This window comes from Tachypleus tridentatus, chromosome 4 (genome assembly GCF_004210375.1).
Source record: "Tachypleus tridentatus isolate NWPU-2018 chromosome 4, ASM421037v1, whole genome shotgun sequence".
Taxonomy (NCBI): Eukaryota; Metazoa; Arthropoda; class Merostomata; order Xiphosura; family Limulidae; genus Tachypleus; species Tachypleus tridentatus.
Window position 1 is genome coordinate 84,660,271 of NC_134828.1, and position 20,854 is coordinate 84,681,124.

At 35.3% G+C, this 20,854-nt stretch overlaps 1 protein-coding gene across 2 annotated transcripts in view; it reads right to left on the reverse strand.

The window, feature by feature from the left end:
* The window catches only part of LOC143249596 (uncharacterized), a 34,683-nt gene extending 14,870 nt beyond the window's left edge, over window positions 1-19,813 (reverse strand). Inside the window, exons 1-7 of one of the 2 annotated variants that reach the window (XM_076499718.1) lie at window positions 19,597-19,813; window positions 10,215-10,478; window positions 8,341-8,613; window positions 6,840-7,106; window positions 5,378-5,553; window positions 4,044-4,186; window positions 3,446-3,591 (exon numbers count right to left, since the gene is read on the reverse strand). In XM_076499718.1, the coding sequence (XP_076355833.1) occupies window positions 3,446-3,591; window positions 4,044-4,186; window positions 5,378-5,553; window positions 6,840-7,106; window positions 8,341-8,613; window positions 10,215-10,478; window positions 19,597-19,672 (1,345 nt within the window). In that variant the 5' untranslated portion in view covers window positions 19,673-19,813. Of the gene's footprint in view, window positions 1-3,445; window positions 3,592-4,043; window positions 4,187-5,377; window positions 5,554-6,839; window positions 7,107-8,340; window positions 8,614-10,173; window positions 10,479-19,596 lie in introns of those variants that run through there. The other variant, XM_076499719.1, reaches the window with a different exon arrangement.
* Window positions 19,814-20,854: the final 1,041 nt, after the last annotated feature.

A 20,854-nucleotide genomic window follows, 5' to 3' on the forward strand; every position in this document is an offset into this window, starting at 1 on the left:
GATGGAATGTCAATTTCAGGAAATAAAGTTTCATTATCATTCACAAAGGTCTGTAGTAGTGACCTCTGTAGTAGTGACCTCCTTAATTAATTAATTTTATTATATTTCACTGGGAGCATCTACCATCTAACAACTGATTAAATAATATGAAAAGTGGTTTAGATACAGCACGTTGTAGATTTAAAAAAACAATAACTATCATTAATTATTATCAGATGTGAAGTTAATCTGACGACCGTGTATCTCATTTTTTATGTTTGTTCTACTTCTACAAGTTACCACTGTTGCACAATAAACACATTTTCACGAGTTGTATGTATATTACTAGACAGCACATTTGTACAATTCAGTCATCACGTCTTTCAACAAATAAAAAGATTACCTGCATATGACAGTTTCAGCCGATGTAGGTGGTAAGTCCAGCCCACTAGTTACAGGTTTATGTTTATTCGAACTTGAATGTTCATCCGTCACCAGTTTTAATCATAATGGCTACAGTAAAACTTTGTACACCAGCTACACTTCTATATATATGTTAATAATATTCTAAAATCTAATTATCAAAGTTTTCGTGAAATTGTAAAACATATTTATCTACTAGGAATAACTGTAGAAAAAATCTATTTTACTTTAATATTACCTTGATTTAGGTATAAACACCGTTAATTAAATTTTAAATATGAAAGTTTCAATAAAACATACATTCTCAGTTTTGAAGTAAAAAACACATTCTATTTCCAAATACAAATATCCCAAACTTATGCTTCAATGTTTACAATTAACAGCTTATTAGATATTCTAGAATTTGTTCACAATTACAAAATGGATAAAGCTCATAAACTGATTTTCTTATTTGACAAATAAGGATTCCTTTACGACATTTTGAACATCGAATTTATTTAGTTTTGTATTGAACTCTACATCTTTCTTACTATTGAGCTAATAAATCAGTTATAATCGTTATAAGTAAGAAAAGCTTATTAAATTAGCTATAATAATTACCAGATTTAATTTTGTTTCTGATCAACACGCTTTGATCTAGCTTGCTTTGATCGGAAATTGACAAAACCTCTCTTACTAAAGTACATTTTACTTTTACCACACTTTATTTTGAATTTTGGTTCATTTGTTACTGTCTTCTTTCATGTTCACTACACATACAAGGCTAGCACAAAATATGTTTGGATGTGAACCCATTGGCGGTGGAAGAACCATACAACCTGTAGCTTTACTAATTGGTACAGGTGTATAGAATGTGTGTTTATTTGTTTTTGAATCTCGCGCAAAGCTACTCGAGAGCTATCTGCGTTAGCCGTCCCTAATTTAGCAGTGTAAGACACAACTAGTCATCACCACCCACCCCCAACTCTTGGGCTACTCTTTTACCAACGAATAGTGGGAGTGACCGTCACAACATCACGCCCCACGGCTGGGCGAGCGAGCATGTTTGGTGCGACCAGGATTCGAACCCGCGACCCTCGGATTATGAGTCAAACGCCTTAACACGCTTGACCATGCCGGGCCGCAGGTGTATGGAAACAAATATCTAATATATTTACAAAAAAAAACGATCATAGGTGGCGTGCATGATGACCTTAAAACACAGACGATTATATTATATCTTTAAACTAGAGTAGTATCTACTTAATGTCCAACACCTTCCCATCAGTTTTAACAATAGATTCCATACGACGTAAGATATAATATGCAGCAATACGAGCATATCTTCAATGACATGCATCACATAACGTTGAATATAATTTTTGCTTAAGTGTTAATAACACTACATGGTTGTAACCATTCTACTAAACAATGAGTGAACCTATGAGCTCTGACATCAAACTTATATTTTTAACTGAAACACCTAATGAAGTCGCGTGATAATCAAATAAGAAAATATCATTTCAACATCACCTTTCAGCACTACCTATGGTCGTGTTTCGTAAATATGTTACATGGATGGTGTTTTTAGCTGTCTTTTATTCACTAAGGTGAATATATAACTATTTAGAATTTGATAAACCTATAAAATTGATGATAATAATTTATTTTTCTAAATAACACTATGTAACACAAATTGTGTTCCTGGATAGTATGTGTTATTTCTTAATTGTTTATGTTGTAAAAGTACAGAAAATAAGTAAATGGAAAAGATCCATTATTCCCTTCAAACTTTGCTTTTGTGACCTGGATAATGAAATTTAGAAATTAATCTATTTTCTCTGAAAAAAATGGGCAAATTTGCACATTTTCATTTACACAAGATCTGAATAAAACAACATATGAGTCAAGATTTACATGTATTTACACTAAAGTTATACAAAAATGTTTAGTAGTAAGTAGTTTTTCGAGATTTGCGGCTGTAATGTAAATCACTTTACGTATCAACCCCCATATACAGTCTCCCATCATGTTTTGGTTATACGCTCCCAGGCCACAAAAGCAAATTTGAAGAGAAAAATAGGTCTTTTTTCCATTTACTTTAGGCATAAGCAATTGGGAAATAACACTTTCTGTCCAGGAACAAGAAAAAGTTAAAATTTTGTTACATAGTGTTATTCAACAGACAAGCTGGTTAGTGATAATAAAAATAAATACCAAATTCAGTCTGTCATTTGATTCGTCACGTGTCAGTAAGTTTTACTGGTTTCGTGGAGCATTCTTCAAATCTTATATAAATATATCCTCACAGTAGTGAATAAAAACAAACTATAAACACCATACATATAATAATATAGTATAGAGAATACCATTATAAGCCTATAGTCTTCTCTCTTTTTTTTATTTCCGTTCTACGGTGTTACAGAAGGGTTTAATTTCTATTTCGCACAAAGCTATATGAGAGCTGTCAGTGTTAACCGTCCCTCATTTAGAAGTGTAAGATTAGTTGGAAGGAGGCAATTCATCACCACCTACTGCAAACTCTTGGGCTAAGCTTTTACTAACAAATAGTGGGATGATCGACACATTATAACGTCTCAAGAGTTAAAGGCATGCTTGATGTGACAAGGATTCGAACCCGTGACCTTTAGGTTGTGAGGCAACCGGCGCTAATCACCGCTCGATGCTGAATGGACGGGCCTTGTATAACTCGATGAATCAAATGATAGAATGTGCATCCTACCTGTTTTATTTCTATAGGTTGTATGTTTCTTCTGCCACCCATACGTTTAGACCCAACTTACTTTTGTAGTTCCTTATATGAAGAATATTTTTTTCATCTCTTCCAGGGCTTGGTAATTCTAAGTTGACCTCAATAATTATTGTAACAACAGAAAGCTTCACATATACACACGTACATGGATACACTTATATGATCTACTGATACCTAAACACACGCTAAAATAAATATTTTGATATTATGATTCGTTATTCATCTACGTTATAAAACAACAGAAACAACATTTTATATTAGGCTTTTGGGCAAGCCATCATAATGGCTTACTGTTTTGATCCACAATGTCAAACTGCAGTGCAAGGGGGTCTCCTACTTGAGCCGAGAGAAGATCTTCTCCTGACCTGTCAGTAATTCTCATGGTGACGTTAGGAGAGCTTACAGTAGCCGATTGACTCCCGCTCGTGTCTACCTCTCTGGGTGAAGAATTATTTCATTGAATTTGTATTACTTGAGGCACATTACAAAGTCACCAGAGGTGTTGAATAGTGGTATATATAATAAAAATTAAATATATATATATATGTAATTCACTTGAATAATTATCTTTGAAGCTTGTAAAATCAAAGCATTTGAAGTTTAAAAATACACATTATAAAAATATAAAGTATTAGCTTGATCTAGAAAAGCTATATAAAATAAACTGTTTACGGTAAATTCGTCAAAGGTTTTGTTTTCACAGTTGCATCCACTTACTTACGTCAAGTTGTACACCGTTTGTAATAACTTCGATATGGACAGCTTGTACTTATAATGGACATAACAGCTACGACTATTTACCTGTTGAATTCGTTTTGGTCACATTTTGCTCTGCTGTTATGGGGCAGGTAATACTGACAGTGAAAAAGACATAGTGACAACTACTTACCCACTTACTTCAAGTTGTACACCATTTGCAATACTTCTATTGGACAGGTCATACTGACACTGAAGAGATAACCCTAAATCCTGATTTGTAACGATCATATCGTGATGTTGGATTACAATGTCATTAGAAAAGTGGCCAAACCCCTGAGAAAAAGAGAAACCTTGTACTTTATCTGATTCCACAACATTACAGTTGTGGCTAAATGTAACTTATAATAAAAGAATAATTAAAACACAAATAAAATAAATCAACGTTGGTAACATAAAAACAAATACTTATATCAATAACACAATCACGTAACGTGGGTCACGAAAAATCTCAACAATAATATAGTTTTATTCATTCTGTTTTGCATTCGAATACAATTTTAACTGCTTCCAGGTACAAACTATTCAACAAAAGTTAGAGCATTGTCAAAAAGAAAAAAATTTTAACAAGTTTCATGATATGCAACTTTAACAGTATCCTAGCTATGTTTTCAATAAATTCTCTGGAAATGTAGAAGTTTAAATCTGAAAAAGAAACATAAACAAACTTACAGTTCCATTTAGCGAAAGTGTCTTTAAAAAATGTAATATTTTATTAGGGATACGAACAATGTCTCATCCAAATATTTTGAAAACAGTCTATCTTTTTATTTATTAATTTATTTTGAAGACATCTTGAAACTTTGTTTGTTTGCAGTTTTAGGGTTATTTGTTTATTTCAAAGTGAGAACTTAATTATGTCAGGAAAATTACTTTAAAACGTGAGAATCTAATTTGGTAGGTAATTATAGATTGTATTTTTCATGATAAGAAATTATATATTGTTGCAAAACATTTGGCACTTTGTTGCTTAAAATTGTTGTCTCATTAGAAAGAAATGGTTCTAATTCAGTAAAACAATTTGAAAACATGTTTTTATTCGAATACAACAGACAGAAAATTAAATATAAATGACTAGAAAATACAAAAGACATGCTTGTACTAAAAAAGAAAAAATTGTCTGAACACGAAACAAAAAAATATGGCGATTCAATTTATGTAAAGAAAAACTTAGAACAACTGCCCACAATTGAAACATTGTCAAAAAACTTCTTGAATATTTATAAAAATTTGAGAAATTTTGTTGGTTGGCTTTACTTGATTACTGCATTCAAGTTTTATAGTTATAATATTTCACAAAGAATGCATCTCATGCTTTATCAGAGTGATGCCAAACTTTTGCAAAACTCTGTATTTATGAATAAGGATGCAACATCAAAAGTTTTTGTTTTAAAGCGAGAGTCAGTGATCATGGAGGTGAGACATTGTCCAGTGACACGTTGTCCTGGATCCACTTAATTAACATACCTGTTGTTTAACGTCGCAGTGAAGATCATTGTAAGGCATTCTGATTTCAAAATCAAGTCTGTTGACAACATCTTGAACACAAGTATTGGGTCTTTTCTTCGCGTAAACTTTTCCATTAAACAGTTTGTTGGATGTTACCTTGGCAACCATTTCTTTGGCTTCACAATGAATTGTCACTGTGAAAAAAAAAAAACTATCATTGTAATTACATATAAACATACAGTTACTTATATGTTAGATTGGTATGGAACTGAAAACAAGCACTTAAATAAATTGAATTGTTATAGTTGGATTTTCTCCAGTGAAAGTAAGACAATTTAATGGCCTATGAAACAGGAAAGGCCGTCAGAGTTCCCTCACTTTTCAGTCTCTTCCAGTAAAAACGAATCGAAATAAGAAAAATTATTCTTACGGAGACTGTATAAAGTTTATTCAGAACCTAGGAGCTTCCTTGGCCATAAGGCGAGCCTTGGACCCTGGCTGTAATAGGTGTGCTTGTAACGTACACTCCTTCCCTTTATTCGGTGGAAGTAAAAGTGGGTGGCTCAATATTTATTTGAAATTAATATGGTTACACGTGCCTCATTCTTCGCAATGTTCATTGATCTCACGGTGTACTTATTAATGGTGGCAACAGTATATTAGGACTGTTCATTCTTATTATTGACTTCTAGTAGCGCCGTCTCTTATTAATTGATTTTAACACATAACTAAAAACAGCCATGAGTAACTTAGTTTTCTCTCAACTGTACGTCGAACAAACACAAAATAAATGTAAGCTTAACTAGGAATCTTCTTTTCTATACATAAAACGTGAAGAAAATATTTAAAGAAATATCCATTTAAAGAAAGTTTTATATAATTACATTAGCAGCAGTTTTCCGATAAATACTAATTTTTAATGTTAATTTTTATTTATATCGAAAACAGCAGAATAATATCCAGAAATAAACATTTTTTTTTGTATTTAAGATATTCTGTTAGTTTTTCATGCTATGAGGCATTGTAGTCGATCTGTGAAATAATATATTTATTCATGTGGTATATAAGGTGCATTATACTTTAGATGGAATTGTTTTGATTGTTTTGTTTTTGAATTTCGCACAAAGCTACACGAGGGCTATCTGTACTAGCCGTCCCTAATTTAGCAGCGTAAAACTAGAGGGAAGGCAGCTAGTCATCACCACCCACCGCCAACTCTTGGGCTACTCTTTTACCAACGAATAGTAGGATTGACCGTCACATTATAACGTCCCCACGACTGGGAGGGCGAGCATGTTTGGTGCGACGGGGATTCGAATCCGTGACCCTCAGATTACGAGTCGAACGCCCTAACCCACTTCGCCATGCCGGGCTCTAGTTGGTCTGTGAGACATAACGTTTGTCTCTGCTGTATACTCGTACTGCATTGTATTTTTGGTGAGATAAATAACCACCTTTAACGTATCATCGCAAAACTCACCGTTATAGCAAGCAGATAACTCATAGGTTGCTACTCCTTTCGTCTTTAAGTAAGGGTCTTCGATGTGTGTGAGTGAGGCTATTGAATGGTGACTTAACCGACAGACCCGATTTGCTGTATCACTCATATCGAATGAGTGGCACCGATATGGGACACTAATGCACATCTTCCGGCATTCGTCTATCGAAGTGATATTTTCAAAGACGGCGTCCACTGTCTTCACAATTCTTCCATTCACCTTGCTGAACTCACACAATGTAACGCCCTCTAGGAAGAGAACGGACAGAACTAATGATATTCCACATTCACAGCAAATATCCTGTTAACGCAGAAAAGTTTAAAACTATATATCATAAACGTGAACACATAAATACTCGTTAATATATCCAGCTGTATAATAGATCTAGCTGGAGGGACGTTTTCATGAAAGTCAAGAAATAATCAACGACACCACAGAATATACAGGTATCGTTCTCAGAATTTTACCGTGTGTGCAAAATCTTTAAATAATAATGAAGATAGCAGAGCAATCTGTTATTGGTACTGCATACAGTGGAGCGCCGTTAAGCCGCGGTATTTGGGGGGTCAACCTGCTTAACCGCGGCTTAAACCTTTGTGACTGAAAAGCCGAAGTCGCCAACAGCTCCCCCAAGGAGCCTCATCCGGGCCATATTGTTTCAGAAACTGAAGTGATTTCTATTGGGTTTGTGGCCAATATTTATACAATTCCATAAAAATATTGGATTATCGAATTAAAAATAATACTTTAATTATTGATCACTTTTTTCACGGATTTAACGCGGATTAACTTTAATGTATGCAGAGGTGTGATTCGGTAACAATGGCGGCCTCCATAAAGCTAACATAGAGAGCGGATAAGGTAGATTAACGGTCGATTTCTATTGTAATATATTTTATTTATTTCCCAAATTAAAGCAAATCCTTTTTAAATATCCCCTTAAAGTTATAAAGCCAGGATTAAATTCGTAAGCCGCGTTTTTACACGTTCTTAAATTAGCGGTGAGCCGCGATAATCCTCGTTCACATTTGTCATTTCAGTGTCAACGACAAGGAGAGTGTGAGAAACTTTAAAAAGCCAGGTAGTAGATTTAATACATCAAAAATTTTGGACAAGACTTGCTACAGCGGCTTAAGCGATTTCGCGGTTTACTGGTCCGCGGCTTAATGGCGCTCCACTGTACTACATTGATACCACAGACAAATATATCCCAAGATCAGCTAAGTATGGGAAAAATTAATACTAATATAAAAATTCACATACACAATTAAATGACTTTATTGGCAGTAAACATGTCAAACTTTCTTTATAAACATTTTAAAGATTTTGTTTGTCGTTTTACGTATAATTAAACCGTAGAAAGTAGGGTAGAAGGAACACATGGTAGCAAAGGGCTGAGAACCTATTTCTCCATCACACTCTGTCTAAAATGCTTTAGAGAAGACCGAAAGAAAGGAAGTATTACAAAATGCTTTCCCTTACCATCAACGCAGTTGTTTTCCAAGTACTCAATTTTGTCATCAGATGGCGCGAAATACCTGCTTTCGGGAACAGAATACCTGTCCATGTCGCTGATAGCACATTCTCTGGTGGATAAGTCAAAGTTGGCCGAACGACACTGGAAACTCTGTTCTTGAAGACATTTCTCCATGCATACTTCTCTTGATATGACAGAATACCTCTTACGGGTTAAGTCTCGAAGTTCATGTGCCATGACCCGTTCAAACATCCAAGCTCTATTGCAGGGCTTAGCGCCTGAAAATAACAAAAAAACAAAACAAAATAATTTTATGGAATTATTGGGTAATTGGATTAATAAACTGTTAGTTGGATAAAGAAATATCAAACCTAATGAAAACAATAATAGCTCAAGTATTACAGAATACGGTAGAAACCTGTTATTGTTTCAAAATACCTAAAATGTAACTGAATTAAATGAAAAATTTTGGAATACACTCAGAAAATCACAGAGCATTCATATCCAGCCTTTGGTTATATTATCTGTGGTTTAGGAGCTACAATACTTAACAAGTATTTTGAAGATGATACAGCGATAAAAAAAATAATAATGATGAACAGAGGCAGTATTTTTAGGTTAAGCTACCGCATCAGGAATTTTAGTTTCGATCCCCGCAGTGAACAAAGTGCAAATAACTTATCGTATAGCTTAGCGCTAAAACAAGCTACGCCTTATTACAATCATGAACATTTTTCTTATTTTATGTTAAATTTCTGTACGGTTTAAGATGTTTCATTTGTTCTTTGTAACATGCCATATTTCATTTATTGTTTGTTCTACATGACATTTCATTTGTTCTTTTAGCATGTAACATTTCATTCGTTCTGTGTAGCATACAATATTTCACTTATTCTTTATAAAATGTGACATTTCGTTTTTTTGTTTGTTTATGATATGACGTTTCACTTGTTCTCCGTAACATAAGATGTGCTATTAATGAATATAAAAGCTAGTTATCACAAAACGCCGAGAGACACTAATTGTTCACCTGCAGTTAGTGTACTAGAAGCCTCGAAAGATATAATTGTGATTAAAGACTATTTATTAATCGGAAAAGTACAGATATTTGACCGGGAATGACGACAGATTTCGAACCTTACGAACTGTTTGTCTTCAGAGAATTAACTTCGGACGTTTTTATTTCTTCAAGGACATTAAACATCTACTTTCCTCTGAGAAAATTAAGCTTGTAAACCGCATTAGGCCAAATAACAATAAAGTTAGCTAGCATTCCCTTCAAGTGATTTGGTTTGTTTTGAATTTCGTGTAGCTTTGCACACCAAACATGCCCGCCCTCTCAGACGTGGAGTCGTTATTATGTGACAGGATTTCGAACCCGCGACCCTCGGATTACGAGTCGAGTGCCTTAACCACCTGGTCATGCCGGGCTTCCTTCAAGTGAATTGTACAGTGTATCAACTCAGAATTAATTCTCTCGTCATCGACCTTGACCGTCGATAACATATTCAGTTTCAGACCAGGAAGAAGACTGAATATTATTTGTGAAATTGTGACCTTTTTGTATATGAATAATTATTTCTAATAACCGTTATTATAAATTGTAGTGTTGTTTGTATATTAAAATTTACTTGTGTTAAGAAAGAAAATTGTGTGTTTTAATCTTGAGGTCAAATATCATAAATTTCACACATATCAAAATTCAGTTACTTTCTAAATTAAAATTAAAATATCCGGCTATTTGAAATCGTAATAGGTAACGTATGTAATATTATAAATCGGAAACTCGTCCAGAATAAATTATGATATCGTAACAAATATATATCCTCAATCCTTACCTTTCTTTGGAAACGTAGCTAGAGCGAAAGGTACACCTTACCTAATAAGCAGATTTTATGAGCATACATGGTAAAAACTGGAAAGTGAGAAGTTTTCAGTGCTCCTGGTCGCTGGGTGGCGCTGGACGTAAAGAGCACGCAGAGGCCCGTTTCGAAGTTAATAGATTGACAGGTGACGTTTTCTTGACAGAATCGTAAACAGTCTGTTAGCTTGAGTGTACCAGGAATCATATCTAGTGTGTCTTCTGACGCAGAGTACACGAAGCCCGTTATCAACTCGAATGTAATGAAGCCGTTGGAGCACCCTTTCAAGACATGAGGAAAAAATAAGAAATAAGTATTAAAGTAACTTAAAAGCACAGATACGTACAGTTATTAGAAATTAAATACTTTACTTCCTGATAATAGAAAACTCTCTAGCAGTAAATATAAAAATATTTGCTTAGAAAATCATTGTAATTGTACCAATTTTAGTTAATGTAACTCACAACTATTCACTTCATACCAGAAATGAAACCGAACAGTAGAATACAACACAACTGCAAAAAGTTTAAAATATTGTAAATGGTTTGTTTGCAAACTAGACATAAGGCAAGCAATTTTTCTAAGTGAACTTTAATTGTTTTCATTCAAATATACTCTTCAAAAAAAGAAACGCAAAAGGCAAAATATGAGACAAATTGTTAACAAGTTTATTCCGGGTAGTTCTGTATGACATGTGTGAAACTTTGCACATTCACCGCTGAACATTCAAAATCTGCAAAGGCGAAGTCCACGCTCACTAGTTGAAGTTTAACGTCACTCAACGTCAATAATGAGTATGCCCCCCGTGACCATCAATAACTTGGCATCTCCTGCCCATGAAAGCGATGAGATGACGAATCACATCCTGTGGAATGACTGTCTACTCAGCCTGCAAAGCTGCTGCAAGCTGAGGTAGAGTCTGCGGTTGAAGTTGTCGCCGTCGCAGACGTCGGTCCAACTCGTCCCAAAGATGTTCGATGGGGTTTAAATCTGGTGATCTGGAGGGCCAGGGAAGAACGTTGATGTTGTGGTGTCTCAAGAAGACAGTGGTGAGTCGGGCTGTGTGAGGACGGGTGTTGTCATGTTGAAAAACGTGTTGACGTTCACCATGATGGGTTGCACATGGGGCCTAAGAATCTCGTCGACGTATCCTTGAGCCGTAAGATTCCCTCGAATGTGCAAAAGGTCTGTTCTGGCACTGTAGGCGATGGCAGCCCACATCATGACGCTGCCACCACCAAATCTGTCAACATCCTGCACACAGTTTGCTGCAAAACGTTCACCTAGGCGACGGTAAACACGGGTCCTTCCATCCTGCCTACAAAGCATAAAACGTGATTCATCGCTGAACCAAACATGCCTCCATCGTCGATGAGGCCATACCTGATGTGCCCGAGTCCACTGCAGCCGTGCTTGACGATGTTGCTGGGTGAGGATGACGCTTCTGACTGGACGTCGAGGTCGGATTCCTGCATCTCGTAGACGGTTGCGTACGGTCTGATCGGAAATCCTACGCAGCCCTGGTATGGTTGAGGCAGTAGACGTCGCAGTGTTGGTCCTATCCCGAAGGTGACGTAACCGGATGTGGCGATCTTGTGCGGGCGGGGTCACACGAGGTCTGCCAGATCGTGGACGGTCACGAGTTGATCCATATTGTTGGTGACGATTCCATAGCCTTGTGATGGTGCTTGGGTGGACATTCACAGCTCTGGCAACATCTGATTGAGATTCGCCTGCTTCCAAGCGACCAATGGCGTTGTTGCGTTGTTCTTCAGTCAGTCTTGGCGTAACTGTATTGCGTGTCGGTGGCTTAACACTGAGCTATGGAAACCGAGAACCCGTCACTTTTATAGAAATTTTGCACATATTGCACTTGCAGAACATGCAGATCTCTCAAACAAATTTATTGGACACGCATGCGTTTTGGCGAAAAATCCGATGTTTTCCTCCGTTTTCAAAGTGCACAACTTTTATTGTCATTTTGGTCTGACAATCAGTGCCTTAACACGTGTAACATCACATACTCTGAGCTTGTAACGTTATTACATATATTTCTCTTCAAAATAAAAAAATATCCCTTTTGCATTTCTTGTTTTGAAGAGTATATATACCAGTCTGTTACTTTTATATCCCTAGACTCTCTTTCGTCTCGACAAAAGCTGTAGCAATAAATTAGCTACATTTTTATTATATGGTCTCTCAGACTTCTTAAACCTTAAAATAAGGTTTGTGAATTACGTTGTTCCTGAATAACCTCACTTATCCATGTTGTTAATCCTTCCTTACTTTGTTTAGTTTTTCCTTATTCATCTATGTCATCTTTCATCCTTTTGATTGGTTTATTTCGACCCCCTATTAGCGCATCTTCGTCTTTTCATTAGTTACTTCATTCTGATCTTGTTCGACCCCCTTTTTCATTTCTTTCATTAGTCCACTGATGTCAGTCTTCTGAAATTTTATCCATCACTGTGACTTATTCATTCTCAGCCATATCTTGTTTTATTTTTTCTTATGACTGTTACATAGTTGTATGACTTACCTCGTTAACTCCAGATTCTTTTTATATTTTTTACTTGCTTTGATCTCTCATCTCATTATCTTATTTATTTGTTTGTTTGAGGTTAATCACAAAGCTACACAATGAACTGTCTGTTTCCTGCCCACCACAGGTATCGAAACCCGGTTTCTAGTCTTCAACATTCTTATCCATTGGCAGACACTTTTTTTAACCAAACCCACATCTTTCTCTATTTCTTTGCTTACATGCCAAGATATCACTTATTTCGAGAATTTATCAGACCAAGTTGTCTGTACTTTTCAAACTGACTTGTTATGAATCTCAACCAGTCTATTGACTCATCCATATTAATTTTCTTGATTGTTCCACAACTAGGTGTCTCTTACATTCCACCTACTAGTCGATGCCTTCGTTTGCCCCAAAATGAAGTTCTTAATGTTAACAAAGTTTACTTTACAACATCTGAGGAGTTGAAAGGTCACCATTTCTTCCATTTTACAGAAAGGACAACAGCTTAATATAGCAATATTTTCTTCAAAATTGATCACCCAAAATGTGTCATAGATATTTTCTCTGAAAGATTTTCATGAAAAAAAGACAAACGAATAAAAGTTCTTATTAAAGGAAGAAAAAAAACTTGGATTGTGATAACAAAATTTCATGCAGAAAAGTCTTCATTTAACTTGTTATCTGTCGGTGTTTTACTTAACTATCAATATTCGATATTCAGTGATTGTTTTTCCTCTGGAGAATAACTGTGAAGTGTGTGAATAGTTAATTTAAAAAAGTGATTTTTCACTAACAGATTCCAACGCGAGAGTAATATTAACGGTAAAGTTAGGAACTTCCAACATTAATATGTGGGAATCAATTCTCAGTGTGAATAAAGCACAGATAGTTTGTTGTGTAGCTTTACGTTAAAACAAATATCCAGTTTGCGAACGTGTTTTGTTCCACATAAGTTAGTTGTCATTAACGACCGTTAATATTTTTTTATTAGAAGTTTCAGTTGTTTCATTGTATTAAACTATTCCCGGTAGTTCAGCAGTAAGTTCAAAGGATTAAAATGATAAAATTTGGAGTCCAGTCCCTTCGGTGGTGCAATGTAGGTAGCCCACTGTGTTGCTTGATGCTCAAACATAAAGTTTCATTGAGATGCCACGTCATACAATCTACACTACTACGGGTCTTGTGGCCCGGCATGGCCAGGTGGGTTAAGGCGTGCGACTCGTAATCCCCGTCGCGCCAAACATCCTCGCCCTTTTAGCCGTGTGGGCGTTATAATGTGAAGGTCAATCCAACTATTCGTTGGTAAAAGAGTAGCCCAAGCGTTGGCGGTGGGTGGTGATGACTAGCTGCCTTCCCTCTAGTCTTACACTGCTAAGTTAGGGACGGCTAGCGCAGATAGCCCTCGAGTAGCTTTGCGCGAAATTCAAAACAAACAAAACAAACTACGGGTCTCCTGCTCATTCTTTCGATTAGTTTTAAGATGATTACCATATTTAAGGTCCTGGATATTACTTGTATTTTTTATTCTTGTAAGAAAAAACACATTTTTACTGTCGTATAATCTTCATTACGCTGTAATCAAAGTAGAAAATCAGCAAAGGAGAAAGTTGTAGTATTACGAAATTGATAAGATATGTTTGCTGAAAGACTGCAGTACGTTAACACAACATATGAGATGTTTCTAAATATTTCGGGAATTATTCTGTTCGACATAAAGTATTAGATATAGCGAACGTTTGATTATGTATAGTTTTATTGGTTTCGCATGCCCAAGTTGTTGATTTATGGTTCACGTTCTGTTGCTTCAAAAACGTGCTTCACAATTATTAAAAAAGAAATGTTATGAAGGGTCCACGTACTGGCAACTTGGCAGGTAAAAACGAATAACTTATAGATACAGTAAAAACTATATACATAAAATAAAATGTTATAAGACAGCTGATCATTGAAATCAATGTTGGTTTTAAAAATATTTAGTTACGCTTCGAAACCTGATTACGAACTAAACTCGTAGGTGAATAGCATGGTTAATGGATGTCTCTTATAAAGGTAAAAAAGGTCAAGTGAGTTAGTTCTAAAGAGCTAATGTGTCAGATACTGGAAAAAAATTCATTTTAAAGTTGACCTCAGGTAGAGGTAAATAGAAGTGTAGGTAATCGAATTTAAAATGTGTCCGGTTACCTTCGTTTTACATACACAGAGTTCAGTAGCTCTTCCCCAAAACAACACAGAATCACGTGACAAAGACAGTGGAATTAGTCTATGTAAAAAAAAAGTTCGTCATACCACACACACGCGCATGTCACAATAAGCTCGGCCCTCGCTTATTTGTAATGTGAGCGTGACCTTGATTCCAGAGTTTTCAGTATGACGCCTGCTAAACACCTGCACCTGAAGGCGTTTGTGGCCTTCAAGCTTCGGCGAAAACGAATATTTTAAATATTTAACCAAAATTGAAACTGTACTAACATGTGTTACTTTCAAAAAGTATATAATCGGTAAAAAAAAAAAACACATTTCAAGTTAATTATTCTCACACTTCTGAGTACCTGAGAAATATGCAATTTTACAAATAAGTTGAGATAATGGTATAATACAACAATATCACCTTGATGATTAAGTAATTAACGTCTCTTGTACAATATTAGTGACTCCTAACATAGGAAAGAGTTGGAAACAGTAGATAAAATAAATAAATAATAAATAAAAATTCGTATGATTGTTTGACCGTTGAAAAGCGTTACACCTTACAGAAAAAAATGCGAAAAGAAAACTACAGCTTTTTTGTTTTTGAATTTCGCGCAAAGCTACACTAGGATTATCTGCGCTAGTCATCACCAATTTAGCAAAAATTTTAGCAAATAGTTTAAAATATTGTAAATTGTTTTTTTTTTGCAAACTAGACATAATACGAGCAATTTTTTAAGTGAACGTTAACTGTTTTCATTCAAATATATACCAGTCTGTTACTTTTATATCCCTAGACTCTTTCGTCTCGACAAAAACTGTAGCAAGAAATTAGCTACATTTTTATTATATGGTCTCTCACACTTCTTAAACCTTAAAATAAGGTTTGTGAATTACGTTGTTCCTGAATAACCTCACTTATCCATGTTTTTAATCCTTCCTTACTTTGTTTAGTTTTTCCTTATTCATCTATGTCATCTTTCATCCTTTTGATTGGTTTATTTCGACCCCCTATTAGCGCATCTTCGTCTTTTCATTAGTTACTTCCTTCTGATCTTGTTCGACCCCCTTTTTCATTTCTTTCATTAGTCCACTGATGTCAGTTTCATTAGTCCACTGATGTCAGTCTTCTGAAATTTTATCCATCACTGTAACTTATTCATTCTCAGCCATATCATGTTTTATTTTATCCTTATGACTGCTACATAGTTGTATGACTTACCTCGTCAACTCCAGATTCTTTTTATATTTTTTACTTGCTTTGATCTCTCATCTCATTATCTTATTTATTTGTTTGTTTGAGGTTAATCACAAAGCTACACAATGAGCTGTCTGTTTTCTGCCCACCACAGGTATCGAAACCCGGTTTCTAGTCTTCCACATTCTTATCCATTGGTAGACACTTTTCTAACCAAACCCACATCTTTCTCTATTTCTTTGCTTACATGCCAAGATATCACTTATTTCGAGAATTTATCAGACCAAGTTGTCTGTACTTTTTAAACTTACTATGTTCCGTATATTTTAATAAATTAAGTTACAGTCAACTAAATATAGAGAAAACTTTTAAGCTTGAAAGCATAAATCATAAACGAAGCGGTCAAACAAAGTCCACCGTACTTATTGGTAGTTCAAGATGTTGGTAATATTTGCAGATGGTGTTAGCATGATGTGAATTTACCCAAGATTACGTTCGTTTATTATAAAACAAAATAACCACTTTTCGTGTTAGCATTGCATAAAACTGGCAAAGATAAAAAAATATGAGTCACGTGACCTATCTCAAACTTAATTTTAAAAGAAAATTCTACGTTAACATAATTAAATAACACCGTTTTAATCACTTATTAATCTCGTAAATTAAATATATATATATCGCAAGTGAATTTATAAAACCGAAAGTATATTTCTGGAACAAAATGTGTTTGTTTGTATTTATATGTATATATGGCAGGTTTAGCGACGTGAATCAAACCACTGATTCTAGCGTTGTACTGGCCCAGCATAGCCAAGCGTGTTAAGGCGTTCGACTCGTAATCCGAGGGTCGCGGGTTCGAATCCAGGTCGTATCAAATATGCTCGCCCTTTCAGCCGTGGGGGCGTTATAATGTTACAGTCAATCCCACCATTCGTTGGTAAAAGAGTAGCCCAAGAGTTGGCGGTGGGTGGTGATGACTAGCTTCCTTCTCTCTAGTCTTACACTGCTAAATTAGGGACAGCTAGCGCACATACTATCTCTCACGTAGCTTTGCGCGAAATTCAAAGCAAACAAACAGTCTAGTGTTGCATATCCATAGACTTACCAGAAGACGGAACAAACGCAACCGTCTTTTAAAGTCTGAGAAGATATTTTAATGTATACACAAATATATATATATATATTTTGAGACGATTGATATTAAAACTATCACGTTTTTCGATTCATAACGATTTTTTTTTATTATGAAGTTCTGCAGGAGAAATTATATTTGTAATTACATACATCTGTACTTCTGAGAACAAATGTTGTATCAAAACTGAAAATATGTGTAGTGCAAAAACATGAGTTCTATTTTAGGAAAATATAATAAAAATCCCACAAACTTCTAAAATTTCAGCGATTTTTTTATAAACTAAATGTGAACTGATTTTCGTGAAAAATTAAAATTTCTCATTTTCTATAACGCAGTGACAATAAAATATAAATAACAAAAAGATTAGCCTTTAAAATGTATGTTTTATTGGTATATTTTGTTAAACAATGTCTTTGTTAATAAAATAAATAGGCCCCCTAGTAGCACAGTATCTGTGTCTGTGTACTTACAACGCTAAAATACGGGTTTCGATAACCGTAGTGGGCAGAGCACAACTAACCCATTCTAAGGCTTTATGATTAATTCTAAATAATCAATTAATAATAATTAAAAAAACTGGTAAAATATTTTAATATGTTACCCGATGCAAAAGTCAAACAATATTTTGTTGTACTTGTCGGAAAATGTTGATTAGGAATTAAGGTTGTTTATAATTGCTTAGGAATAATTTCACTATAATTTGGGCCTGGTATGGCCCGGTGGTTTAGGCGCTCGACTCGTAATCCGAGAATCGCGGGTTTGAATCCCCGTCACACCAAACATGCTCGCCCTTTCAGCCGTGGGGGCGTTATAATGGTTCAATCAATCACACTATTCGTTGGTAAAATTGTAGCCCAAGAGTTGGCGGTGAGTGGTAATGACTAACTGCCTTCCCTCTAGTCTTACACTGCTAAATTAGGGACAGCTAGCGCAGATATCCTTTGTGTAGCTTTGAGCGAAATTCAGAAGAAACCAAACAAACCACTACAATTTACTGTTTATCAATGTCACAGCACCACCCAAAGCCAAAATGGCACCCGAGTGGAATAAGCACTTGTCGCTCTATACAGTTCCTTCATTTTTCACTTTCTTTATTCGATTTTTTTTCTTCATTAATTTCTTTTGCCACATTCTCAACATTTTCATACCACTTCAACTATACTACATTTAGACTGTTATGTATATACAACACATGTAAAAATAGGGTCTATAGAATCACAAAGAAACTACCTACTGTGCCTTACTAGGCACTTTTTGAGCATATCGTAAATACCTGTATTTGTGCAATAGATAAATTGTACAAGGAGATTGTAGCGCCCCCAGGGCAGTTGCAGGGTTCGCCCAGCCCTGTATATCGTATAAGATTCAAGTTTGTATTAATTTTGGGAAAACTAGAATAAAGAAAGTTTTTTTAGACAGAAATATCAATTATGGGAAAGTTAAAGCAAAACTTTACTCGTTTTCTTAAAGATGATATCGGTCTTGAGAAATACATAATAAAATCTTAATTTTTGCTTTTCCACGTTGAAACAAGTGGTAGGAAAGAGTTAGCAAGTAAAGTTTCTAATATTAAGCAAGGCTTGTATTAAACTACGTAACAAGTAAACTCCAATTTTTTTAAAATTTCTTTCAGCTTGAAAAATGTGAAAATTATAACTAATTGTGGTGTTGTGCATCCTTAACATGAGAATAACTGAAATTATTTCAAATGAAGCGAAATTCCTACCTAAGATGACTTTAAATATATGTGCTAATTTATATTCTATTAAAGATCGAGAAGATAGAAATACAAACAACAATCATATTTTTTCACGACATAAAGTGAATGAGAATAAAACATACATTGAAAGAAGAAATATTCACCTTCTTTCTTTATTATTAAAGCAATAAAAATGTATCTCAGAACGGCTGGTATGGGTATTAACACTTTTACTGATAAGGTGGGAACAACGTTTCGACCTTCTTAGGTCATCTTCGGGTTAAGAAAGAGAGAGTTTGTATGTGACCGTTGACGGACACATGTCTAAGGATCGAGAGTGTTAAAGCAATAGTTTTCCTGCAATTTGATCTAATTTATACAAATAGGTTGCAAATATAAATGAATTTCAATAGGAGAGGAAAATCTTCAGTTAAATATATGGGCATATACGTTTAAAAACGTATAAGTATCTAATGTTTAAAGATCTATAATTTGTTTATTAAGTAACCAATGTTCGAACAATATATGTATACGTATTCTGTAACTTAAGATAAAATTTCAGAACAAATGTCATTTTTCTGGTGAAAAAAATAACAGAATAAACGTACAATAAAATCTTTGGTATTCCATTTTATAATAAACTTAAGTCTCACCTTGTGCGGCGACAGATGAGACAATACTGAAGACCCAAACGGCTGTCAAGACGGTTGTTACTTTTATTGTTGTCATTTTTAAATTTGCTCTTCTGTTTTTTTCTGCTTCTAATTACTTTCCTTATGTATTCCTACTTCCAGGAAAATAACACAATATTTACAAATATATATATATTTGTATGAGGACGCTCAAAACTTTTTTTTTATCTCATCAGGGCAGTTGCTAGGAAATCATGGCTTGTGACGTCCTTCAGTACTAGATAGTTCTCAGCCACAGCTCTAATGGAACTTCAAGACGCTATCACAAGTTCTAAATAACTGTATATACATCTAGGTCTAAATGTGACACTTCGCTAATATGTTTTTGTGGATTGGCAACTAATTAGCTAAAGGTACATATCTTAAAGGATATATATGTATACTGTCTTCTTTTGTTACAATATTTGTAAGTCCTAAGGTGAGGAGAGAAAATTTTCACACATTTCCTTCCGTGCTACCAGCTTCTGGGACTCTAGCGGTTGACGACAGCGAAGTGAAGTTTCTTCCTGAAATCTTCCGGGCAAACTAACGTGCTAGGGGTGAACACGAGGAGTGTCTAGAAAATCCGCCTTTGCGGTAACAGGCTACCCTGAACTTGAAACTAATGCCGATCACGTGACAGAGGTGCTGGCATTAGTTTCGCTTTCAAGATAGAAACTACTCTTACAACAGCATAGGAATCGCCCGAGTTCGAGGTCAACACCCTCTTCGATAGGAAAGGCTTCGTAACCGGCTCTATACGAGACCGTTCCCGTTCAGCACGCGTTAGACGCTTTGTTGTACAGCTCAGCTTATGACATCACCAATAACCCATAACTCCCCGCAATCGATGAACATGAGGTCGTGGTTGTGGTATGCGTTGCCGCCTCTTGAGTGAACAAACCTATCCGCAATTAAAATAAGCTCTGTACAAATATCATCTAAATATGCCATCATCACGTAAACACATGGCACATGTAACTTAAAACAACAAAAAACTCTTTACGTGTAAACACATAACATCAGTCATCATTCGAAACACTAAACACAAGGTGTTTACGTATATACCAGAGACGTCGCTATGCGCTGGCACAAGGCCGTGCCCTGATTCTACTTGACAATGACCCGAGTCCTCAGTGGGGTGTTTTGAAAAATCAGAGTAGAAAAGAGTGTTCGATATCATACTCAAGAACCGAAAATTCGTGTGCACCGATTCTTTTAAGCAACTAGCGACACCTCT